This window comes from Sebastes fasciatus, chromosome 4 (assembly GCF_043250625.1).
Source record: "Sebastes fasciatus isolate fSebFas1 chromosome 4, fSebFas1.pri, whole genome shotgun sequence".
NCBI lineage: Eukaryota > Metazoa > Chordata > Actinopteri > Perciformes > Sebastidae > Sebastes > Sebastes fasciatus.
This window is the reverse complement of record NC_133798.1, coordinates 15,880,132-15,907,384: the sequence shown is the minus strand read 5'-3', so window position 1 is coordinate 15,907,384 and position 27,253 is coordinate 15,880,132. Positions and strand designations below refer to the sequence as shown.

Here is a 27,253-nt window from a genome sequence, read left to right as displayed (position 1 = left end):
ACGAGGCTTTGGCTTGATAAGGCGGCGTGTGGATGAATATAAAGTGGGCTGGAGGAGACTGATATTGGGACTCATCCCAATCATATGGTTAGCATGCTATCAAAAGGAGGGGTTTGTTTGAAGGGAGGTTGTCTGTCTGCGCACAGCTGCAGCTCTATGATAAAGAGGAGAGAGGTTTGATAGGTGAAGCCTCCTGTCCTTCCATCCCTCTCTCTGTCTCCCCTCTAATTCAATTCAACTTCAATCGGCGTGGAATAAAGCATTTCTTCCTTCCTTTCTGCCTTGTAGCTCTGTGTGTCTTGGCTGGACAGTGCTCCTTCTGGGTTGTTAAATATTAAATCCCTCACTGTGTAGAAGCGACTAGAGCCGAGTTTGTATAGGAACACCAGACGTACAACTGGAGAGAAGAAGTCTCTTTCTGTGCGTCTATCTCTCACTTTCTGTGCCAACACCAACATTTATTTTGCGCTTTGATTTTCTACAAGTATTTGCCTCTTTTAACTTTCATCAAGGCAAACCATCTGTTAAAAGATTGCTCCAAATACTTTTCCCCTGTGCCATCTGTTGCCTCCATATCTAGTTTTTCACAGTTTCAAAATATTTTCATCCCTATTAAAAAAACACCTCAGCAATATCGGGGCGGGTCGCTGATTTTGTTCAGCGTGCCACACTCTGGTGAACTGTAAATATTTCTGTAATATGTACATATTTGCTAAGGAGGGGAATTGAATGGTTGTGGAGGAATGTCAAATTATAGATTGAATGTAAGAAGTTATGAATTTAACCTCCCATATATAGAAACACAGAGTGGAGGGCTCACTTTTAATCCTTTCTACCTACAAAGAAAGTGTGTAAAGTGTGTAAAGAAAGTGGACAGGATGTCAATCCAATCACCCAATCATATTTAAAAACAGCCGATGGCCTGACCATTTACAGGTCACGTGGTGTTTTCAGAAATCACTACTTTGTTGCATTTTTTCTGTGATTTCCAATGGTTACTTTGTCCCAGCAGCAATCATCAAGACTTCAATTTAAAAATGATGTTAAGCTGCTGCATTTTACCTTTCTTTATTGTTATATCGCATAGTTGACTGTTAGGTTTAGCTGCCCCAGCAAAGACTTGAAGTTGATGATTAATAAAATGGTTGCTTAATTGTCTTTGAAGGAACCAACTGTACACATACTTTTTCTTTTTACATTTAGTACACGCTGCAGCTGCCATTAGAAAGTACATACATTTGCATGCAGTATACATACAATTGGAAATACTACTTCTTCATAACATTGCGCCTTGAACTCTGACCCTCTCGCACAGAGGATTGTGGGTCAGACATAGTTCATGTGAGTCTCACAAGAAACGTGCGGATCAAAAAGAGACATGCCGATCTATGGATGCATTCGGAAAAATCATAGAAATATTACAAGATAAGGGGCAGAATAGAAATGTTTATTATTTAAGTTATCGTAGATAGACATAGATTACCTATCAGCCTTGGTAACGTGTCCCACATTGTCCAACACAAACATATTGTCCCACATTTGAATTGTTGGGATCTGGTCACCCATACTGATACTAGGATGGGTCAAATGCAGAGATTAAATTGCACTGTGTGCTGTGCTGTGTACAATGCAATGTGTGACAATAAATCACAAATCTATTATTATTATTATTATTATATAACATAACCCCATACAAAGTTGTATCAGGTATAGGCCTTGTTGTGGGGGAAAATTAGTCTGTAAATGATCCTTTTTTCATATAAAGGAAACTCATCAATAAGCTAATTGACCCTCATGTTGTAGCTAGAGGTCCTGTCCTGTCCTCGCTAACTGTCCCCAATTTCATTTCTGTTTGTCAGAATCAGGATCAGAATCAGAATCAGAATCAGAATCAGAATCAGAATCAGAATCAGAATCAGAATCATGCTTATTGCCAGGTGCCACACACACACTACTGCCCCCCCCGCCCCCACTGCCGACACTGACTCTCCCCCCTCTCTCAATATTTGCACTATCTTTATATCATGTTTATAGCTTATTTGTAATTTGTAAATTGTACATTTTTATTATTTTATTCTAACGTTTTTATCTATTCTTTTGTTTTTATCTATTCTTTTGTTTTTATCCATTCTTTTGTTATTATACTGTTTGTCTCGCACCAAAAATGCCAAAGAAAATTCCTAGTGTATACCTCTTACACCTGGCAATAAACACCATTCTGATTCTGATTCTGATATACACTAGGAATTTGCTTTGGCTTTGTTGGTGCAAATAAGCAGTATAATAATAACAAAAGAATAGATAAAAACGTTAGAATAAAATAAGAATACAAAAAAATGAAATTCTACCAATATACAATAAACAATATAAGCTATAAACAAAAATAAATTCAATTCAATTTACTTTTATATAGCGTCAAATCATAACAGAAGTTATCTCAAGACGCTCATCATCATATAAACGTTAAAAAATGTTCATAGTGTGTGAGAAAATAATCGTTTGTAAAGTGCACATTAGGTTTATTTTATAGGTTTATAAACATGATATAAACAGATAAGTGCAAATATTGCCGGTGTGCAAACAGTGTGTGTGTGTGTGTCTGCTGAATATCTGCAGGTGAGATAACTGTAACTTTGGAGTAACGGTGCTACAGTATCAAACAGCTCCAGGTTTTTTTCCTCCAGTAGGGGACCGTTAGCGGTCCCTAGCCCGCAGTTTGGGAACCGCTGCCCGGACTGGCCGACCTCTGCTCTCCCCGGCTCTCTGCCTCTCCGACTCCGCCTCCCTCAGCACCAACACACCGACCGACTCCCCAGCCAGCCTGCCTGCTGCCGCCACCCCGAAGCCCCTTCCAGCTCCAGCTCCAGCCTCCTGTAAAAACCTTCTTCCCACTTCCCAAAACCGGACTCCATACTTTCTTCCCCAACGCGAACCAACCACAAATGCACTGCTAGTTTTTCCCCCGGAAGGAAGGAACAAAAAAAAGAATAGAAAAGTAGTGGAGCTGTGTCGGGATAAGTTTTTTCTTCCTTGCCCCCAGTTTTTCGGCCCCGCGGCGGGGCAAAGACAGGACAGCAAGGGCAGGCCGGGAGGAGGAGGAGGAAAAGGAGACCGTATGATGTGGATCTGGTACCTTCTGCTTGGTTCGGGGTCAGGCTCGAGAACAGTTGGTAAGTTTTGGAAAGTAATGTTGTCACGCTTCAGTGTACTGGTGGGTTAGTAGAGGAAAGGGTTCGTTGTGTGGTGGTCGGCTACAGCTAGAGACTGTTAGCTACAATGTTTCAGATGTTCTACCTCGACGCGTTCTGGAACTTATTGTAGAAACTTTCCATGAAAAGAAGTTTTTCATTTTTCATCGACTGAACGGTGTTTTGTTTTTTTTTGCTCTTTGAAATTGGGAAGTTGAAGCAGTTTGAGAGTTTTTCGTGCATGTCGAATAGGTGCATCATGTCCCCCCCTTTATTCACTTCTTCTTCTTCTTCTGAGTGAGAATATTTGTGCTCCAGAGAGACACCCTCCCTCCATGCCATGCCATATCCATCACCATCACCATCAACTGAATGTTTTTACTGAGATGGGGGTTATATAGTGTCTCCTCCGGGTTAGGTTATGACCGAGAGGGTTGTTGACAGGAGGACAGTGTTGACAAGTCAATCTGTTTCTCTCCAGCCACCGACATGGCAGCAGCTGGGGCCAAGTGGTGGAGGAGAGGAGGACACTTTTACAGGACACTTTTTTTTTTTTACAGGAGTTTATATACAAAGGACAGCCAGTTTGCACTTTACTCCTTTTAAAACCATGCAAGCTGTATAGGTTTGAGCTGGTATTCCAATCAGTGACTTATCTCCTGGTTAGATTAGGCTGCAGTGTGCTGAAAAAACTGTCCATTTCAGTGATGGCCTAATCACATTAACAGATGTTAACAGCCTCAAAGAATGTGTGATCACGGTGACTAAGTCCACTTCTTATATACAGTCTATGGTATTGAGTATTGACAAGTCAAAGTAAGAAAGGCACAGGTGTAAGCAATACGAATAATGATGGCTGAATTCCATTTAGCTGCTTTGGTTTCAGGGTTCTGATATTGTGCATGCTAGTGCTGGCTCACTGTCACACTGTCTTACATGGCTTACTGGGACATATGAACACACAGAGTCATTGTGAATGTTATTAGTAACACCCATGCTTTTCCTGCTATGACAAGTTCAAATGTTATGCTGTGAAAAAGGCCTATTGCAACACTCGGTGTAGACAAACACAAGACCTCTGAAATTGATGTTGACTTGTTATTGAACACAGGAAATAATACACACCTATTTAGGGTGTGTTTTTTTTCCACATGGCAAGTATTTGCATATGAATATGTTTGTGTCAGTGCAAGTGAAGTGTAAATATTATTAGCCTATATTAGGTGTGGAACAGAGATTTAGTGTTGACTGCCAAACCCCACCCTTGTTTGCTCTATTGGAGCAAAGGAGCATGTACACGTGATTGATGTCAGAAAATTTTCCCACAGTCTGTTTTCTTCAGTATTGCTTATGTGTTGTCAGCTTTGAATACACAAATTGTGCTTCAGCCTTTTATTAGCTCATAACCTGACCAGGGTAATAATAATGTCAGCTAGACTCTCTGTGTCTGTGTGTCGTTTTGGTGCCCAGGCCAGAACTGTATATAAGTTAGAATAGAGCATAGCTATTACCAGCCAGTTATATTTTAATGGTTAATATTCTACCAGTAATATTAGGTCCACATTGGGTGCACATTATTTTGCATTTGACATTTAGCACAGACATTAATAAAGGTCTAATGCATTTCAAAATCTATTTGGGTCTTGGCTGCAATACCTATTACAATGATAATCACAATATTGACATTTGAAGATATGGCAACCGAAAATTACATTGGCAGAATCTCCCACCACGCAGACAGTCTGTGATAAAACATAATAATGGAAATAAAATATGTATGAATGGAGTAAAATTGACCCGGTAGATGTGCTTTGGGCACAAGCTTCAGCATCTTTTTTCCAAGTGTGCATTGAAGAATAAATATTTTGGCAGCCTAATCGCAGCTATGAATGTTTGTGAGTGCAGTTCATTTCCTGCACATACTTCACCATGCAATAACTCAGTTTCTAAATGGTCAAGAAATGCTTCAAAATTGTCATGTGGAACCTACGATTAACAACGCAGTAAACATTGTTGTGCAGGCTGTGAGCAATGGCCTGTCATACAAACACTCAACAACAACAGATTCATTCATATTAATACATGTCCAGAACAGTGTCCAAAATTACTGCAGTTCACAATGTGGATTATAAATTGTGGGGCAAAATTTTATTTGGCACGACTGTGGCTCAGAGGGTAGAGCAGGTCGTCCACCATCGGAAGGTCGGTGGTTCGCTGCTCCGGTCACATGTCGATGTGTCCTTGAGCAAGACACTTAACCTCAAATTGCTCCTGAAGGCATAGCCATCAGTGTGTGAATGAGTATTTAGATTAGATCCTAATGGGCAAAGTTGGCACCTTGCATGGCAGCCTCTGCCATCAGTGTATGAAGGTGTATGTAAAGGTGAATGCTGACAAGTAGTGTAAAGCGCTTTGAGTGGTTGGAAGACTAGAAAAGCGCTATATAAATGCAAGTCCATTTACCATCCATTATAAAACCTATTAATGAAATAAAAGTGAGCCTTGCAGATCAGACAAAATAAGTCTACTAATGACTATGACTGTGATACTCAAGATGTAGATATGTTGTAGTACTACTTTGCATACTTAATGAGCCATACAATATACAGGATCATGTATCATCTGGCCCAGGCCAGTTTCAAGACTAAAAAGACATTCACAGTCTGTACTACATTTTGGAACTTTGCCAGAAATATCTGGGTAAGATGCACAGCCTCAGAAGGTTCCCGATTTTTCATCTCAGCAAGTGTCGCTCCTAGTTTCCCTTCTTTTACAACTTTATTTATGTGTGCTTTAGGTTGATAATTTGTTTGTTGTAGTTCTTTCATTTGTTTTGGCCCAAAACAAATAAAAAGTGCCCAAACCTGGCAATATTGAGATATCAAATCTAGTAAAGACCACACTTTGTACTCCTTTCAAGATGATGCATACAGACTTTGCTTTGTGCTGGACTGGACTCCTAGTCCTGCAGCCTTGCACCCTTGCAGCCTTGCAGCCCTGCAGCCTTGCAGCCTTGCAGCCTTGCAGCCTTGCAGCCTTGCAGCCTTGCAGCCTTGCAGCCTTGCACTCGCCCTCAATGCTGCAAGAGATAAATCAGTGCTATTGTGTAATATGAGATTCTGCCACACGACCCACTGACGATGGAATGTTGCAATGCAGTTACAAACAAGGCAAGTTTATGGTGTTGTGGTGTGCAGCCTGAAATTATATTTAAGCTGTTCAGCTGGTCTGCTAGGCCATGCACCAGGGGGAATATTGATATAAGTGAATTTAGGTACATTGTCGGAAAGATGAATTCGCTTTGTTTCAGTTATTTCCCCCTTCGGCGGAGGATGATTATTGCTTGTTAAGGTTCAGCATTGTAATATACTGTAGCCTATATGGCAACCTTATAAATGTTTAATTGCATTACTCTGACACACAGGGGTGCATGGGTCTTTTACAAATACATGTTCAAATATACTGTAGTCAGATTCTTTTACCAGCCATGACCGCGGCGCTGGTATTGTTTTCACCTTGGGAATCTGTGCAATCTGGAGACACCTACTGTAGCGGGAACTACCACAGAAGAGATTTTGAGTACTTTGCCAGATGTTTATATTTCTGTCTGTCTGTGGACAGATTTTGTAACAGTGATAGCATCACAACCATGCAAGATGCAGTCACGAAACTTTACAGGTGTGTAGTTGAGATCAAAGTGAAGGCAGAGTTCAAAGATGGGTATGGTCCAAGTAGGGGTGGGCGATATGACAAAAATATCATATCACGATTTTTTCAGGCAGGATCACGATTTTTTTCATGCTGGTTTTAAAGACAATTTTGCAAGTTACTGAACATTACAACCAAACTAATTTCCCCATTTAAAAAAAAATAAATACAGCCCTATAAGCTAATAAAACATAAGGGAAAAGAATAACAGATCATTAAGGCCAAACAGATTTTAATGGGCAATTCTGCAAAGTATGAACATTTAACAAGAATTTTGCTTAAATCCCATCCCAAAATGAACATTGGTTTCAAAAGGTAAACAACAGCACTCAAGTAAAGTGCACTCTTGCTACATAACATTAAAGGAATTGAGGTGTAAATTAGGTAGCTTATTAGACACAGATCCACAGGTGGAAAATAGACAGCCATAATAATTACTACTGTCAGCTTTCTTGGCAGATAGAAGGGTCGACACATAACTGACAGAGCTTCTAAATCAGGGGAACAATGACTGTCAGTGATTTGGCTGTTTTTACACCAGCCATTATGCACATAAATACAGAGACTGTTCCCCGTTGCTATAACTGTACCGCAGCACAGCAGCATCAGGTATCAGCGGGTGAAGCCAGGTCTCCGTTATTAACATCACGCAGCAGTCCGCTAACAGGCTTGTTATCTGCCATCTGTAGCTCCAATTCGTCCCTTTTGTGAATGATGGATCTGGCGTTAGAGAGAAAGATGCTTGATAGGTGGCTTGTGTGGATGCATCTTTAGCCCAGCCAGCAGCCTCACCCGGCATCCCCGCCTGCTTCCTCTCTCTAGGTCGCTTCTCGGAGCCGATAACAATCCACGTAGACCCCGGTGATCGGGACATGTCCGCCGGTATGTTGCGCGTCCTTTGAAAGTCGCTTGTAACGGCGGTACTGTGCTGTAATCCAACGTTGATCAAGTCTTGACGACTATACACATACTTTGCCTGACAAAACTCGACAAGCAAATCCAGCATTCACACAAATAAGCACCAAACTAGGAAGCGAAGAGCCGTCTGCTTGAAACTACCAGCAACGGCAACAGGTAGATTGTACACTGTATCACGGTTCTCGATCTCGCTGTAAAGGCAGATCGCAGAGACATTTTAATCGTTCACGATCTAATATCGTCATATCACACACCCCTAGGTCCAAGCAAGGGCTTCGGAAGTAAGGATGTAGGAAATTGGGAAGGGGCCATTTCCCCCACGCTTTATGCCCCTGGCCCGATTTGGTGCCACGAAACTTTACAGTTGTGTAGTTGAGATCAAATGGAGATTGCGTTAGAAATTGTGTGTGGTCTGAGTCAGTGAGCCGGAAGTAGGGGGGTAGGAAGTGGGAAAGGGGCTGCTGTCCCCTCCACTTTACACCCATGGACCGATTTGGCATCGCGGCGGGTGTGATCCCATCTCAAGTTGGTCTCTGGTTTAAACCATTTTTTAAATATATTTGAAATCCCTGCTTGCTGCAATCCCACAGTTTAGGAGTACTGATATCAGATATTACACAAAAGTTCAAAAAGCATGTTCTTGTCTGCCACTCGGTGCTTGTATGTGAGCGTATGAATGTCAGTGGGACCATTTCCCTTTGATTTATATGCACCAATAAAATGCAGGAGTGCGTTTGAGCTTGTTTTCATGTTTTCAAGGTCTAAAATGACTTGTACATTTGTATTAACATCCTCTCTTGACTTTTCTACTATTCATCTTGAATAAGTAATCTCACAGAGCTCTGAAAGCCCCTGATTTGCTTCCCTGATGCTTTACATGATGCTGTTATACTCACCAAGCATAACAGTTCAGGGGTTAGTTCACCCGCTCGCCCACCAGTGCAATCTGCAAAAGGACTATCAAAGCTAATGTCTGAGCTACTTAGTTTTTCTAGTGTCTTGTATGTGAAGAGACATACCGTAACTGTGCACACTCTCTTGTCTCTTAAATGGCTCAGTTAGACAACTGACATAGCCACTTAAGTATCTCCTCAATCAACATAGATGTGCGCTCCATTACCTGCTCTGTGTTACCAGGCCACACACACACAGGCCAGGTGGTTGGATATTTCCATTCAGAATCAAAGACAGACTATTCGGGTCATTTCTCCCACTGAACGGGGAGACAGAATCACATTGTCTCCTGCTTATTATGCTTTGTATTTCTGCACTGTGGCTTCTCAGAGACGGGCCAGTTGGCCCAATAAACCTCTGTGTCCATGCTTATCTTTGCGTGTCTTTGGAAGAGGAAAGAGAGAGAGAGAGAGGAAGAGAAAGAGATGTTGTGTTTTTGCACTGGCTGACATGGTTGATATGCTTCCAGCCATAGTCACACTGAGAAGGCCAGGGATTAAGGAGGGGCAGCATGGCTTTAGTTCCCATAGTTGTTAAGCAAAGCCACATGACTGGAGTCTCGTTTCAGACTGTGATAACAGTGCAGCTTTAAAGGTAGGGTTGGTCGTCACCTTCAAAAACAGTTTTGTTTAGAGCTGCAACAGTGAATCGATTAATTGATTGGTTGTCAACTATTAAATTAATTGGCAACTATTTTGATGATTGATTAATCCTTAAAAGATTCTCTGATTCCAGCTTCTTAAATGTTAATATTTTCTGGTTTCCTTACTCCTCTATTACAGTAAACTGAATATCTTTGAGTTGTGGACAAAACAAGACATTAGATGATGACATCCTAGGCTTTGGGAAACACTGATCGTCATTTTTCACCATTTTCTGACATTTTATAGACCAAACAACTAATCGATTAATCAGGAGAATAATCTGACAGATGAGTCGACAATGAAAATAATCGTTAGTTGCAGCCCTACTTTTGTTAGAGTTGTTGAAATTCTCCTTGACATGCTCTGACAAAAAATAGAAAAAGAAAATCTGGTATCTGTGGCTGTCGCAGGACAGTAATAAGCCAATCATTGGATTTGGCCTGAATGAAATGATTGGATGACCTGCCTGCCTGTATACCTGCTAGAGCTGCAACTAACGATTATTGTCATTGTCGATTAATCTGTCGAATATTTTCTTGAATAATCAATTAGTTATTTGGTCTATAAAATGTCAGAAAATGGTGAAAATGACAATCACTGTTTCCCAAAGCCCTAGATGTCGTCCTCAAATGTCATCTTTTGTCCACAACTCAAAGATATTCAGTTTACTGTCATAGGGGAGTAAAGAAACCCGGAAGCTGGAACCAGAGAATTTTGACATATTTTCTTAAAAATGTACTCAATCCGATTAATAGTAATAAGAGTTGACAACTAATCGATTAGTGCTCCTAGCTACTTTCATTGGAAAAGAGTTGGCAACACTGGGCTCAGTTTTTCATATGGATAATTTATACAATCTATTCTTTCTAGTTTCTCCAGATTACCGACCCTAGCTACTGCAAGCACATATTGTGTGGATTCTGTTGCATTATTTATCAGTCAAATGTAACAACACATTAAACATGTACTTCATGCTTTTGACCAGTAAAGCCTATTTGCACATTAGGTGTAAGTCATATTGTATTTTACTCTTGTGTGGGACGTAGGTTCGGTGTCCATTCTCTAATCTATAAGTCATGAAGCTAAATGTTTCATGAACCCTGGGAAGTATGGATCGAAGGAGACGGAGAGAAAAAGAGAGGAGTAAAATGTACTGGAAAAAGTTAGAAAACAGCTCATTACATATTGATTTGGGATTGATCTTAACTAATTTGCCATGCAGTGATGCACAAACTTTGTTAATCCCCTGACGGTTGCCTTATATCGATCCACCGCGTCCTTGGATGCCGAGATCAAACATCAGTCAGTCTGCTTATCTACTGAAGAGAGTTGTTTTGAGAATACATTAGGTTTTTTGCATTTTGTCCACTTGCGAATATATGGCACTCTTGCTTTTCACCAGTACATTGTATACTATCTATAGTTATTCCCAATGGAGGTAACCATGAGGACGGTTTGTGCTAGACATTGATTTTAACCGTCTACAGTGCCAGACCTGAAGGGTAACTCGAGATGGGCTGAGAGACGTTTGTTTTCAAGCGAAGCCCAAGCAGAGAATGTTTTTTGGAGCATTTTTGAAGATTGCTGCAGTCTCTCTCAGTGTATTTTTACAACACATGCAGGTGCACACATACCCATACTCACTGCACACGTACTGAATGAGAGGCAGAGCGCCCAAGAGAGGGCAGGAGATTTACCATCACTGTCAAGTTTTACAGTGGACTGTAAGGTAGGAAGATTGTAAACTCTCTTCAGTTTTACTGGAAAAGAGATGGAACTTAAAAACCCCATTCTGTTTTTTGGGGAAATCTCACCCCTCTGCACCTCTTATCAAGTCACACAGCTCCTTTCTCCTTAACTGATATCCCATTGTTTTACAGTTTAGAATAATCGACACCCTGTGCATGCCAAGATAGTAGAGCTGCAGCATCCCATTCATTGTCTTCGTAAAGCACTCGTCGGGCGGAACGGAGGGAAAAGTTAATTTAAATGAACTGTGACTGAAAGAGATGAGAAATTGCAATGCGGTGGGCGACCAATTACATCTGCCTTTTTCATTTTTTATTTCAACTTTATTGAAAGAGAGCACATCAAAATGTATACCAAACACGAACAAGGCATTTTCAGGTTCAGCCTGACAGCCCCATGTGTCCCCATTGTGTATGTCCTCACTATTTAATGTGAAAACACCTACATCTTGTTTCAATATGAATTAAATATTAATGACAAACTTCATGTACTTTCAAATACTTCAAATACTGAACAAGCATACAAGATGTGTCCCAAGAGCTGTATTCACAGAAAGACAGTTCATGATGAATGGGATTGTTACTTGCCACACCCGCTCAGTTTCTTGATGCTATTTAGTTTAAAAGTTGAATTAACCGGTCCTGACAAGTCCAGAGGATGTCCTGCCAAAGCAATTTAACACTTAATTGTTCATTATGTTGTTATATACTATTTTATAGCTGGAAGAAACGTATCCAAGGTTGGTTTGCCGGTGCTAGTGCAAGGCTCTCACAGTAGACGATGTTGTTGATGTTGAATATTTGAAATTAAAGTCTATAAAGTACGAGCTGTCTGCAGCAAGCTGGATTTTTTGTCAGTCTACTGAGTATTGAGTCTTTATAAATGTTTGACCTTGAAGTGTTGAAGTATGTTGTGATGTATTCAGTCTAGGAGTGCAGACTGTGGAGGATCTGAATGTTGCATTGGGACGCAGCTACAGAGTTATGGATTATTTTGTTTAGAGCTTACACTGCACATTTGCTCCTTTTTGTCCTGACCAGTCACCTTGGATTCCCCTCTTTTATCTTCATCCACGGTGTCCCCTCTGAGAGAAGAATGACCTGCTCTATGTGTCCCCTGTTCTGCTTCGCCTGCTGTCGGACAGGGAACGGACCCTGGCAGGCTGACAGCTGGCTCCCCTGCTGTCCCCCCGTGATCAGCAGTCATTTGCTGTACTGTGTCTCACAGCCACCGTGGCAGCCGGTCTGGACATTGACAGGCTATTTTGAACTGAAAAATTCCAGCATCCCTCTGTCAAACCAAACAAACACCACCTCAAAGGCCAACAGAAACCCAAAGAGGAACGTAGATTGCGTTAGGGTTGCTGATCCGCTGTGTGAAAATACACCTGGTGTGAGTGTGTTTTTATATATTTGGCTATCCATATGACATTGATTTGAGATGACTGAGATGATGGCCCCTGAAAATGGACTCAATACTCAACTCAAAGAATCGCTCATTTTGTCTTTAGGTGACGAGATGAATTCGAAAATAAATGATCTCTCATTGATTGACTGTTTCAGTCTATATCGGCCACAGAGGATAAGGCATAGATTAAAGAAACAGTGTGTAACATTTCAGAGGATCTATTGGCATAAATGGAATATAATATTCATAACTATCTTTTCATTAGTGTATAATCACCTGAAACTAAGAATCGTGTTTTTGTTAGCTTAGAATGAGCCCTACATATCTAAAGCAGGTCCTCGTCATGGAGTCCACCATGTTGCTCCGCCATGTTCTACAGTAGCCCAGAATGGACAAACCAAACACTGGCTCTAGAGAGAGACTTTCGCATTTTTACGTTACCTGAAGGCCACCGTATTTCTCCGACACGCTTGTGAAACTGCAGTAATATGAGCTGCAGAGTGCAGAACCGTGCTACCGCTGTCTGACTTTGTTGCTCCTAAAGTAGTGTTTTTATGGTAAGGATGTCCTCTGAGGGAGGCGAACAGCGTTATCACTGTTTTGCACTCGGCGGCTCACGTTAACCCAGTCTTGGAAAGGGAGGAGTGAGCGGAGGGGTACTCAGTTGGTTGCAATCTGCAACCACATCACTACATGCCACCAAATTCTACACACTGTACCTTTAAAAGGACATGTTGCACAAAAAAGTGTCCCTGATATCTTGTACATTTACAGAACATTGATGTGTTTTTTTTTTCATTGCTGCCCAAATCATCATCTGCGTGGGGAAATTGTACATATCAGCAGCCAAATGCCTGCGGTGATAATTATGCAGCACTAAACTATCGTGTGGACATACCTTTAGCCTCGTGCATAATTGTTTTGTGATTGTGATACAGCTCTGGCAGTCTCCTCATTCCAACTCCGTCCACCTGCTTTGGATGCTGTAATTAGATGCAATTTTCCAAACATCTAATCATAAGTAAAACGGTTACACAGCTTTTTGATTGCAATCACAGAGACATTTGTTTTCCCTCGTTTCTCTCTTTTGCGTGCCAAGTGCGATTACGTAAGCATTCAGTGTCCTGTGTGATAAATATGCAAATTATCTTAATAGCAATGTAGGTGAAACCTGTTTTAGAAGCACAGCGTCGCCGCTAACGCATTACTCTGCAGGATTAGATTCATCTTTAGGATTACAGAGACCTTTTGTGGAACTCTTCTCTCCTTCTATTACACAACACAGTGATTTAGGATTGCTTAATAGGTCAGGGGTAAACTCTGAGTCCGAGGCACACACGGCAGAAATGCTGGCTCATGAAACGAGCCATTTGCCGAAGTGAAACTCACTTCTGTAATTGAGGCGCCGTAGAGTGTGAAATTTCAGTGATATGCAGACTGCGTTGAATTTTCTTTCCCCCCGCTGAAAGTAATATAGCTGTATGTGTTATTGATAAAAATCTTGACAGATTCTTTTGCAGGTTTAAGTGTGAAGATTGCATGCCATAGTTGTGCCATGGAGATTTTTGCATGCCAAGATGATGTGTCTTACTTCAGTAACCTTATTCTGAGAGCACTGAAAGTATTTGGCCAGGCATGACGGAGCGATAGTAGAAGAGAGATAAACCCCTCAGTTACTCCTATATCCACGGGGAAAAGTACAAGGGATTGATGTGACCCGCCCTTCGCTTCGCACCAGATTGACATTTAGTTGACAGTGCCAATGGAATCCTCTTTCACCTATTATTGCGTGCTCACTCACACGGACACACGTCTGATTTAGCGAACCTCTCAGGTGAAATTCCAGTCTAGCGATGCAGAAGCTATCATGCACTTGAGGCTACTCCTCCAGGCGAGCGCATAAACGAACAAATAAGATCAATCTCAATTCGGCCGACTTGAAATAATTGCCTATTTGTCACAATTAATTTCAGGGTTTTGACTCGAGACCCCTTGATATTGATATTGAATTTCCCATTATTGCATACCTGAAAAACCTGCTCATTAAATGGAGCTGAATCTAAAGAATTAGTCTCCGTGTTAAATGGATGATAAAAGGGGTCAAGGCAGGCGGAGATAATTTGAAGGAGGTGAAGTGATGCAGAAGCAGGAAGTTAATGTGTGGCGGAGACATGACTCAACCTCTGTCATGTCACAAACATGGCTTAACCCCCCTTGAGCTGTCAGCCCCTTGCTCTAAGTGCGCAATCTCTTTGAGTCCCCTATGCATGCGTGTCCTCTTTTCTTCTCAGTCTGTGTATATGTGTGTGTTTGTGTATGTATACGCTGCTGTATGTATGCACAATATATATAGGGTAATCCTCTCTTGGACAGGGCCCAGGGGAAGCTTATCTTCACAGGAACTAATCACCTGATCCCGCCTGCTGTTTACAGAGGCAGTCTCGCCAGCCAAAATCAAATGCAAAACCCATGTTAATTGCCTTAATTCTGCTTCCCTGTCAACCATGGCTTGGCAGGAGCCCTAGGCCGCAAAATGAATTCTTTTCACTCGTTCAATGAATACCAAAGAAGACGAGAGGGGGCTCCTGCTCCTCAGGAATGAAAAGCAGAAACCCAATTTTTTTTTACCCTCTGATATTTTGAACAGGGGAGAGCAGAAGAGAGGGCAAATGAAAGTGGAGGCTGGCTCGTCGTGGAGTGGGGGAGAGGGCAGGAAGTTCAGGCCTGGCTTGGGTCATTATTGGGCCAGAGCCATTAGTCTTGCCAGGGTCTGCTGTGTCAGAGATGGTAATTTGAGTCCGTCTCTGTGCAGCCTTTTCTAATGAGAAGCTGCAGGCCTTAGATTTGACTAATTTCTTCTATGCCCTGGACGATATGTCAGCCCGGCCGTCCTGTGCCTAATGATGCCAGATACTTAATGAAGGATTGGTGGGATTTCCGAAGACTCTGATGGAGCTTTGTATTAATGTACTTCAAAAGGTAGTGCACTCTGGAGACTTGTGCCAAGGCTTTTGATGTCCTTACAGTGCACTGTGCTGCGGATCTAAAGTGGTGTCTGTATTATATATATATTTGTATTTACACATGTATTTTCCTAAGTATTTTTTATTGATTTCTGACCTCCTCCATGACAGACATTATAATTTACCATGTCATATATTTCTAATGAAATGAAGAGAGGATGCCAGACAGACTAGTCTTCCACTTTGTAAAGAAGATGGACAGTGTCCTCATATACCTTTGCAACTAGGAAAACAACATTATTGTTAAGGGTAAATATTGCTTGTTTGAAGTAAATGAGCAAAAATGTTATCTTAATTCCCATGGGTGTTAATTGAGTAAATTAAACTAAAATGGAATTGCCAAAACGCACATATTTCATGCCGACATACACCGAGAATGGCATGTCAATCACTCCATCAAACAGGTGATCTTTCTGGTCCAGCTAAATTTCCCAAGTGACATTTCCAAAAAATTATGAATGTGCGTCAGCTGGAAAAAATGTCGCCTCAATAACCACATGCGTTTGTAGATGCCTCGACCTGCTCGTGTTGTCTACGCAGCCCTCCGATATAGTTGAAAATGTCTTCTCCAGAAACAAGTCAAGCTGGTAAACATCACATTTCACCCTCATGTGATTCTCGTCTCCACCGTGTCCGCCACGGGTCAGGAGCGCGGCTGTCCTGAAGGAACGGCACTGCAGCTGATTATGATGGATTATGATAGATTCCTCCTTGACTGACCTCTGCAGCCAGCCACACATTCTTCACTGCACTAGCGCACGCTCACACACACACACACACACACATAGACACTCATATGGACACAGAGAAGAAGTGTAAACACACAGATAAATGTTGACACACAAAAGTGTCCACAGGGGAAGGAAGGTACATTTATCCAAGGACAGACCTACAGGACATACAGTCACACATATGGACGCACGTACACACTGTAAGTTAAGTCTGCAGGTCTGTTGCTTGTAACTGACCCTCTTGCAGGTTAGCTCAGATCAGCACCAGTGAGAGTATTGAACCAAACCCAATTACCTCACCACAAACCCACATGAAAGCAAATAAACCCACCAGGAAAAAACACCTCTAAAAAACCAAGCCCAAAGAGTGGGAGCTGCCTTCAGAGGGGAGGCCATTTGTTTTCATTTGGTTTGGTGTCTTTACCGGTGCCGTGCAGAGCACTTTGAGCAGTGTGTCTCTGTCAGACCGGCCACCTCCGCCCGCCCCCGCCCACAACCACCACCACCTGTCGTTCCATTACCACAGATAGCCCTGGTGTAGCCGCAGCGAAGAGAAATGAGGTGTACGGCATTAATCGCTGGTGCAGACTGATGCGCATCCAGTCGCCTGGTCAATAAGCCACTAAAGCGCTGCTCTTTACATTTTCTCCTGCTTAGAAATGGAGCAAAGACCACGAGTAACAACAGCAAAGGGGAAGAATGTCAGAGTAGATGGCGTATATTGACCCCAGCGGATGCTATAGAGGTGTCAAGGCTGCCGCAGCTCTGAGCGTGAGTCTGCATGTGATGTGGAGCAGCAGGATCTGTTATGCAGTGTGAAGGAAATGGTTGGCCCTATGAGCGCATGAAACCGTTTCTCAATGCAGTGTGAGAGTACTTTTTAGCCATTACCATGACAACATAAAAGGTCCAGGGCTCTGTGTGAGAGTGAGTGCGTAACAGAATTACGGGTCTGAGTAATGCAGCCCATGATCTCTCGGAGGGGAAGTGAAACCAGATGAAGCAGGATCATCAGCGAAGATGAATTAAGTTGCGACCAGGAGACGCGATACCGTCATCACGCCGACATGGATAAAGATGAACATAATTCTGTGCGCGCAACACGGTCAAACACATGAGCGCCCAGCAACACACACATCTCCCACGCATCCACTTTTCTATCACATAGACGGCGCAGAGAGAAGAGCTTAACAGAGAGAAAATGAGACTTCACTATGCTGTGAACTCATCGCCCTGACTGTAATTACCAGTCGGAAAAAAAAATTGGTCACCAAGTACTCTCGTGACCTTTCTCATCATCGTTCATGTCTTTTCCTGTCACGTTGCCTCTATGTCTAAGTTGGCCTTTTACAGACAGCACATAGACTGGAATCTTATTGGAATGACCTTTAGTTACAATATCACCTGCCACTGAGAACTATTCACACACCCGCTACCTTTTAAACCAAGGCCCTCCATTTGACTTATTACCATTTTCACTCATTACCATTCGGTTGAGTAGATATTATACTATACAGCGAAGAGGAGACAAATATAGAGAAAGAGACAGAGAGCACAGGCAGCGGCCACTGGCACTCTTCACTCATCTGCATTCTGTTGAAATAAACATTTCCATTGTGATGCCCCCGCCATTTCCCCTTTACCGCTTCTCCTTAATGTAGTGCCTCTATCTCACACTCTCCCACTCACCTTATGCTCTCTCTTTCTGTTCCTTTAACGCTCTCTTTGCCCCAGTGTTTTTAGCCGATATAGTTCATTTGCACTGCTTTTCAACCCCTGCAGTGACTCCATGGCCTGGCTACACAATTAGGAGCTCATTACTTGCTAATATACACAGACTAGAAGACAGACAAAGGCAGCCTGTGCCTTTTTTGTTGAGCGCTCCCCACTTCCATCCTTTTATCTCTCTCTCTCTCTCTCTCTCTCTCTCTCTCTCTCTCTCTCTCTCTCTCTCTCTCTCTCTCTCTCTCTCTCTCTCTCTCCCCCGGCACTTTTTAAGTAAAAGGGTGCAACTTCTCTTCCTCCTCCTCCTTCTCACTCCTCTCATCATATCCTCCGCGACAGTACATCTTCTACACGGTGCATAATGAGCCTGCCTGTGCTAAGAAGAATTGATAGTTCAATTTCCATGTCTTGAGCATTGTTTCGATCAAAATAAATGTGCTCTTGACTCATATGAGTTTCTGCGTGCCATTTCCTGGCTCATTTAGCATCTATAAAGCTAGTTATAACTGCTTTATACATTTTGTTTACCAATGTCTTATTAAGAATTCGATCGCAGATGTTTTGGCTGTACGATCACGGCCAAAATGATAATCACGATTATTTTGACCAATATTGACATCATGATTAGTTATCACAATTATTCCTAGATTTTAGGGACAAAATATTTGTATTTGCAATTTCACATTTAAAAAAACAGAGCGCCGCTTTCACTGCCATGTTGTGCTTCATTCCAACCACCAAAAACTCTAAATGCGATCCATTTACTTTGTTACTGTCATTTAATAGTGGTTATTTGCACAAAAACACAAAATTCAACTGATTAGGAAATAAATGATTGTATTTTTATTTACATATTTTTTTTTATTATTTTCTTTTTTTGACATTTGTATTTCTAATTATATATTATAATCTGCTTAGAGCTAGTGTTAGGAAGTTAATCAGGTCATAATCCCCTCTCTAATATCTATTTTATATTGCTGTGAAAACATCTCCTTCAAACAACTGGAGTTATTCAAGTTTCTCGCCAAAAAGTACATTTTACAAGATTGCATTTCAACGCATCGTGATTGCATTTGAACACATCGTGATAGCCTTATAATTTACCATCGCCCAATGCTCATTTTTACTGATTAGAGCTTGAACGCACCTCCAGCTCCATGCTGTCGGCAGACGAGCTGGTCACTGTGATTACTCTGAGCAGCATCATGGGAATGAATTACAATATAATAAGTGTCTGATTAAGTTAGTTGTCCCCAATGTTTTAAGGTTGTTCCTCTGTGGCTTATTTTGGACTTGCAGTTGATAGAATCTGCAAGTTTTATGTCTTCTTCACTCACACTGAAGAACTTCCACACCGACAACATGATTTGTGTGTGTGTGTGTGTGTGTGTATGGGACGTTATTGACTGTGGCGCTGTGTGACGATGTAAAACCATCATGTTGTGGCTGCACATGGGTGTTTAACCGGCAAAAAAACGGATATACGAGACAGCTGAAAACCAGCCAGCTTTGATCGGCTGCTGATTGATGGTGTATCTCTAGCCCATATCGTAGTCGATCATGTTCATTAAATTGTGGGAAGCCACAATCATGATTGCGATTAATTGTGCAGCCCTACCTCCTGTCATGTTCAGAGATCAGTGTGACCAGAAGCAAACACGAGTCTCACAGGTGCAACAGAAGGTCAGCACTGGTAGCGTCCCTCTGTGCCACTGTTTGCATCGTTTCTCACTATCTGGCTGGCTCCGCGGTAATGCCAGTTTGCTCAGCGAGGGGTCTAGCGGCGTGGCGGCGGATGAAGGGCGCGTGTGCTGTTTACCGGTGTGTGTTCTGCGACAGTCGGCTGCATGATGAAAGAGACGCAGGGGAGTGTTGACATTTAGTTTTGTGCCGGTGAGGGGCCAATGTGGAGAATCAGAATTAATGGAATAGATGTGTTTGTTTGACAGGAGAAGCTTCCTCCTCGGGATTGATGAGGAATTCAAGCCCATAAGAAGATATTTGTCTGGCTGGCCTTGTGCGTACATCTCTATGTGTGCATTATTGTGTCTATTCCTGTATGTCTATGCTGTCAAACAAGGCTGCTTTTTGTCTGAGTGGCGAACGGCTTGCCCGCAAATCTCATTTTTGTCGTCGTTCTCCTCCTCATCCTTCCTCCCCCCTATCTCTATCAGCTCCTCCTCTCTGTGAAGGTAATCCCAAGGTGATGTTAATAGGCTGGGATGCTGCTGAAAATGCCACTGTCATCTCTTAGAGGATTAGATGGACAATTGCTTCTCTGAAATCCAAGCCAAGTGGTTAAAAAGAAACTGCAACAAAACAACTTTTTCTGAAAGTGCCCTATACTGCCAGCGTGCAAGTATTATGTCGCTTTTTGTACCATAACAACATGGATTTTATGTCCTCGGTATTGAGCTTGCATTGTAATGTCTTTATGTTATGATCGCCATTTTAATTTAACCACAGATGGACTCATAAACAGCCAAGAACTATAGGATTATAGGCTCAGTGTGATCTGTGATCCTACATTAATTGGAGAGCAGGGTATGATTAATATGGCCTTGTTTAGCCATGCCAGGCTAATTTGGCCAGTCACCGTTCCAGAAATTCAAAGGCAGTATAAGGGAGTCGTTGCAAGGTCTATTATTCTCATAGAGGAGAGGCTGCTAAATGAATACTTAATAATACTAAGACAGAGGCCAATGAAACAATCAGTGCTGTGCTCATGTTGACAAAGTGCTTGTTTGTTTGCAAATTATGCATTTTTATGTTTCCATTAACCTTTATGTGTCCATACGTAAGAAGACAGAAATAGCTTCAGGGAATCGTTTGCAGGGAATTACTTGAGCATACCTCTGCAATATGTATATTATATCAATAACATATACAGCCACTACTGTATACTGTATGTTATATGCTCCATTCAGAGGAGAGAAACGCTCATTTTAATTTCTCCACTGACCTTCCTCCCATCACCCTGCATGAGTTTACATTTCACTTTGCCACAACCTTTACCTAAGATTGTATGCATGCATGCTTTATTGGGATTTTGTGAAATCCATTATCAGTGGAATTTAATTTAAGTTTTCAATTTAACCTTTTTAACTCCATGAGGACGCCGGCGACCTTGGCCCACTTTACTGTCTTTCAGAGGCTGTAGCAGGCTCAGGCTCAGGAGCTAGAGTGAAGGTACTGTTATCATATGAAAACCTAAGAATTCATTGGTACCAACCATGCCATGTTAGCTCGTGGGGAAGGAGGCTAAATAACGCTCTGAAGTAAGGCTACATTTTGGTGAGGGAAAGACTGCCATGGCCATATTCACAGGAGTCCTTTGACCTCTGACCTCCAGATATTTGAAACAAAATGGGTTCTATGGGTACCCATGAGTCCTCCCTTTACAGACATGCCCACTTTATGATAATCACATGCAGGTTGGGACAAAAACAATGCAGTTGTTTGCATGCATAATGTATAAATGTGTTATTTTTGCCTATTCTAAAATTAGTTTCTGCATACCAGGGTCCCTAAACAGCTTTGGAATTGCATAAATTGGATATCACTGTAAAACTGAGACTATTGTGGATCCAATGAGCACAAAGGATGGATGGCTTTCCTAGGTATATTGACAATAAGGGGGTTTCTGAGCAGTTTCCAGAACACAAGTGCTCCCCATCCAATCGCAGAAAAAATGCAATTCATGCAGAAATCTTCAAAAGATTTTGATACCAAATCACGTCATGGCTTTTTTCTATGGTGTTCCTCAAGGTCTTGGTGTCTTAATGTGGTATTTTGTAGGGATTATTGATCATTTTAATCAATTCTCAAATGGTAAAAAATGGTTAAATTTAGCATCCAATCTGTGTAACAAATGGTATCAACCCAAAAATTGCTGCAACAATTTATGAGACATAAGTGAGCATGGGAATGGCCATGATGTACTTCTATCATAATGTTCTAAACCCTTATACACTTTTACAATTTATTTTACTTAATTTGTATTATTTATTGTTTTTTTCTGATTAATGACTAGAACAACTTGACACATTGTGCTGAGCTGCGTCTTAGTTATTTACGTTGCACTATACGTTATGTGTTTCTATAGTGTCTGTGAAATATGCACATCTATAAATCACATTTGTGTTATTCAAAATCACGGTTTCTGTCTCTGACATTTTGCCTCTTCGAGCTGGTGCTCTCTTTCTCTATCTCTCTCTCTCTCTCTCTCTCTCTCTCTCTGTCTCGCTCTGGTACGATTTCAGCCCACAGATGCACTATCAATAATGCATCCTCTTTAACAGGGCTGAGGCTTTTAAGACGGTTCTCTGTGCCCCACCCCACCCCACCCCTTTGCCTGCTAGTCGCTGGGTGGCCACATCCTAGTGGGAAAATCTTCGATTTTGTTCTGAAACCAGAAATGAACTCGCTGTTAACAGACATGTTATACTTAATTTATATTGTTGTCAAGGCTTTTCCTTCTGAACCTCGCAAAAGCTGGAAAGCCCTTAATGCTGGCAGGGCAAGAGGTCATTGTCTCGCTAAAGAAGTACAGAACTGAGCACCAACTGCATAGCTGTTGCCAAAAAATTGAAATGGTAACTAAAGAGCAAGCAAGAAGGAAACACAGCCACTGTATCACACTATAAAGTTCATATTGGACTTGAACATATTTTGTTTACATTTATGCAGACAACAGAAGTCTTGGAAGGGCATTGCAAAGCACACACAGCTTGATGCTGCACTGTAAGCGAACTACCTTCAGGCAAACCCAGCCGGCTTGATTTTGTGTGGAATGCGTATACCGTATTATGTGTGTGGGTTTGGATTAGTTACAAGGGGGTTTTGAGGAAATAAAGGATGTTTGTTTTCGGAGTAATGATCCCTGAAATCACAGTTATCCCTCAATGTCTGTGATAATGCCATAAGCCATAGGAGGTTAGAAAACTTCCATTTATTCAGGCATGTTGACTGTAAACATTGCTGTGTTTGATGTGAGTCCAAGAGAGTAGATCCAATGCAGAAAAACAAACTTCTGAGAAAATGATTTGTGTTGGTATGTTGCCATATTATCCTTATTTTCAGAAAAGCATAACATGAAGAAGAATCAAAAGCCAATGGCATTTTTTAGGCCATTAGAGAAATGTGACTGTTCCCAATCCTCACAAATGTTTTGTCCTTTTAGTTCACATGCTGTACTTTGCAGTTCACATGCTGTACTTGTGTGCCATTTATGTTACTTACAAAGGAAACATTATATAACTTCACACTAATTGGTCTCAATATTTAGTGAGTTTATGTAATATTTCATGTATCATCCTCTGCCTTCTTTTGATCATAATACAAACAACAAAATATAGTGAGATGCTATAGAAGAGAATGTTTTGCACATCGCTCGGCTTACATCCTGTTTTCCTTCCTTTGGGTATTTACTCTGACTTTCTGCCTTTAGAGCTAGTGTCCTTATTTCATTAAGTCCCGAAGACAAACAATTGTCTCATTAGTGGCTCTGCTTCTTTAACTAGAAGGTGCAATTATTAATAGCACGAGAAATAAAAATATGGACCATATCCCTTGTCTCTTTATATGACAACTTGGAAAAATTATACTATTAGAGTTAGGGCTGGGCGATAATTCATAATGATACTTTATCGTCTTTCAATGGAATTGTATCATGATGAAATCATATACCGAGATATCTAGATATCCAATTTACGTTGTCTAGATTGATAATAAGCATGAACTAACTCAAATTTCTCAAAAAATCTGATCAAACTCAGTTAGATCAAACTATTGTCTTAATCTGATTAATCTGTGTTTGTGTGCTTTGGGGATGTGACAGTGAGGAATTTTTCCACCGGTTAATAAACTCATGACAACACCAGTGTTACCGATTACACTGGACATTTACAAGAAAAGATGGTGCTCAATATATGTAGAGCGCTTACTTTGATCTTTAACATTGCGTGGCTGGGTGTCTGGCCTCTCCGGTAGAGCTTCCGCTGCGGGGCCGCAGGTTTCCACCCGCCGATGCTCTGCAGCGCACACAGGCATTGACCGCTCCATCCTCCTCACAACGGTTATCTCATTAACGTCATGGTTCCCTTATAGCATTGGGTTTAAATCTGAAATATTGCCAAATCTGCGCTTTTGCTTTTCGTTTCGCATCGTCTTGTCTGTCAACTCTCCCTTGTCCCGTGTGTGTGAAATCTGACTCCTGCTACTCTGTGCTGAGACTCCGTACAGAGCAGATGCATTCACTCTTAGTTTGAAGCATCCGTCGCCCGACTTTGTATTTTTTTTTCTTCATAATTACCTCCGCCAAGGCCGAAAGTCCGCGATGGATTTGAATTAAAGTTTTTGGAGGGGTGGGGTGTGGCACAATGAACAATCCATTGTGGCGATCCGGGGGGGGGGGCAGCAGCGACGTACATGAAACCTGCCTCTCCGAGTGCACTTCTAGTTTCACTTGAAACTGTTGTTTATTTTGTACTAAAGTTCTTAATTAGATGCAAAAATACTTTTCATTTGTCAAGTATTTAATTCAAACAAGTGTATACAAAATAGGCTTTTCCATGTTATTTCATATAGATTATTTAAAAACATGCTATATTGTGATCTATATTGTTATTGAGATGTGAAATTATCTGTATCATGACTGATAAATTAGCCATATCGCCCTAATTGGAATGCATATTTAAGTGTAACTGTCATACTGTCTTGATCATTTGTAACGTTGTCTTTTGGAGGACATTACTATCTCCGGGTCAAAGTGTGCTCATCAGTGAAATAGGCTAATGAGGTTTCTGATTGGAATATCTAATACCCTTCAAACTGTAGAAACGTTTTTTAAAGATTAGAAGTATTTACTTATTTTATTTTCATTTCCAAGCATTAGCGTTCAATCTTGACCTTTAGTATATGGCATAAGCTCAAAAGTCCACATTTAGGTGATGACACCTGAGCCAATTCCATTTGCTGAACGAAAACCGCAAGATAGGTTTGAAAGCTCTGACACCTATTAATATGTTTAATATGTAAATCTATCACAGGCAAAATAATCATTCAATCAAGATATATTTTATTCATATCAAAGTGATTATTTCTGAATTCTCAGACTATTGAAGCAGTGAAGTTAATATATTATTGAGGATACCTGGAGTGCTGAGAGGCCCTTTATGCTCTGGCACTACTTCTGTGTGAGTGGGTTAATTTAAGTGTGTTTCAGTTTCTGCATATTTTTAAATTACAGGGAGGCATCTTTAAATGAAATAGAAGTGAAACAAATTAATTGTGAGATAGGAAAACACATTAGTTAAGGGAATAACAACAAATTACATGTATTTCAGTAATTTAATTAACGACAGTGACGCATGTTCTGTGGGTTTCTTCGTCTTTTGAACCGCGGCCTATTTTGCTCCTTTTGGCGATAAGGTCAGGAGCGATACTGAGCTGGGGAGCTGTTCTTATTTGGTCCAGTACTTCCCCTTTTGTCAAAGAATGACCTGTATAATGAGAATCTATTCCACCAATTCAGAAAACAATAAAGCAACAAACAACACCCAAAGGACAAGTTCCTGAGAGCTTGAAAATCAAAACCAAACCCGAGTATGAAAACATCCCAGATGCCATTTCAGGCAAAACGCATCAAAGTGTTAAATTGAAACTGTAATTTCCTGATAATGGCAGAGCCATCACACTTTATAGTTTATTCTAGACCAGATATTTTGTGACTGGCTGCAAAACAAATTAGTGTGTGTTGCTATAAAATAACGTACCTGTGTCTGTCACGCCCTGATGTCCACAGTTCGCCTTTTGTCTCCTTCCTCTTCAGGTCATATTCACATTGTAAACAGAGCATTCTGGATGTCTGCACAGATAATAAATTGTGTTTATGGGTTAGGGTTAGGGTTAAAAAAAAATTTCTGCTTAAAGGGACTGTTTGTAAGAATCAGAAATTGCTTGTTAACAGCGACACCTGTGGCCGTTAAGTCAACGAAAGGCAGATACTCGCTGCGGAGCCCCGTCACTTCACAAGACACGGGAAACCTCTGTTGGTCTGGAGGAGCTGCAGCATTTATTTCTGCACAAGCGTCCACTGTACATTCACTAGATATTCTCAGAACTAAACTAACTCTTCTACAGTGTGTAGTGTTTATATTCTCATGCTGATGACCAACAGTTGTACCTCCCAGTCAAGCGGAGTGACAATACAATAGTGCATATAAAAAGTGGCAACAGCGTTATCGTGCTGCATGGATGGCGACTAATCCTGCTTGAGCCTTTAGAGAGGACAAGATTGTGGTCCATTGTTTGTTGCTCTCCAGATGCACACAGTGGGATTGGGTTTATGCCCCACCTGTGAGTGCTGTGGCCGATCCTGTTGAGAATTTTACCACTCTCTCCTTATAAGATTGGTGCCAAAGGCTTTTTAGATTTGGTGAGACAGTGGGTGGTTTTTGGGACGTCTTTGGACTCTAATTCCTTTTCCCGCGGTGGTGAAGTCAGCTCAAGTCTCTTTCTTTTTTTCTTTTTGCAGTTTACAGGGACCAGCTTATCTACTTGTTTAAGATCTCCTCCAGAGTCATTTTAGTATTGCATTGAATAATATTTTGTTTAATATGTTTTTCCACAAAAATGTGTTCAATAATCTACTGGAAAGGATTAAAAGTACATCAACTCCTTCATTCATATCAAAAATTCCCAAATCAATGAATATGCAAAAATGGATATGCTTCCAAGCACAGTGGCGCACCATCACACCCACCACTGTAGTGTTGCTGGTCTGATTATACTCCGATCTGAACAGTAACTAAGTAACTAGCTAACAAGACTTCAAAGATGAAGATCTAAGTCTAAGCATGTGTGTTGCATGTGGTCTGTGATTGTTTTTTAGCATTAAATTTAGCATGATTGGTGGGTTTAAAAAATCGCTTTTCTTTTTATCAATTTCTGATTCCTCAGGATGTTGGCACACGTGTACTGAAATTTTCATTTCATTAGTTGTTCAGACAAATGTGTGCATGGCTCAGAAAGAACAGTGCTGTGAATATTTTAAGTGTTTTGTGAAATTGGGGAAAAGCACAATATTGCTACGCCGCTGACTTAAGTGATGGAGGAGGATCCTTAGACATTATTTCCTCTCTTCAGCAGCTACCACGCTGCTTTTGTTTGACTCTCTTGCTCAGTATGCCTCCTCCGCTCTGTCT

At 41.3% G+C, this 27,253-nt stretch overlaps 1 protein-coding gene across 2 annotated transcripts in view; it reads left to right on the top strand.

The window, feature by feature from the left end:
* Positions 1-2,708: 2,708 nt before the first annotated feature.
* ldlrad3 (low density lipoprotein receptor class A domain containing 3) overlaps positions 2,709-27,253 on the top strand; it is a 95,772-nt gene continuing 71,227 nt past the window's right edge. Inside the window, exon 1 of one of the 2 annotated variants that reach the window (XM_074632262.1) lies at positions 2,709-3,170. In XM_074632262.1, coding sequence (XP_074488363.1) covers positions 3,116-3,170 — 55 coding nt within the window. In that variant the 5' untranslated portion in view covers positions 2,709-3,115. The remainder of the gene's footprint in view (positions 3,171-27,253) is intronic. The other variant, XM_074632261.1, reaches the window with a different exon arrangement.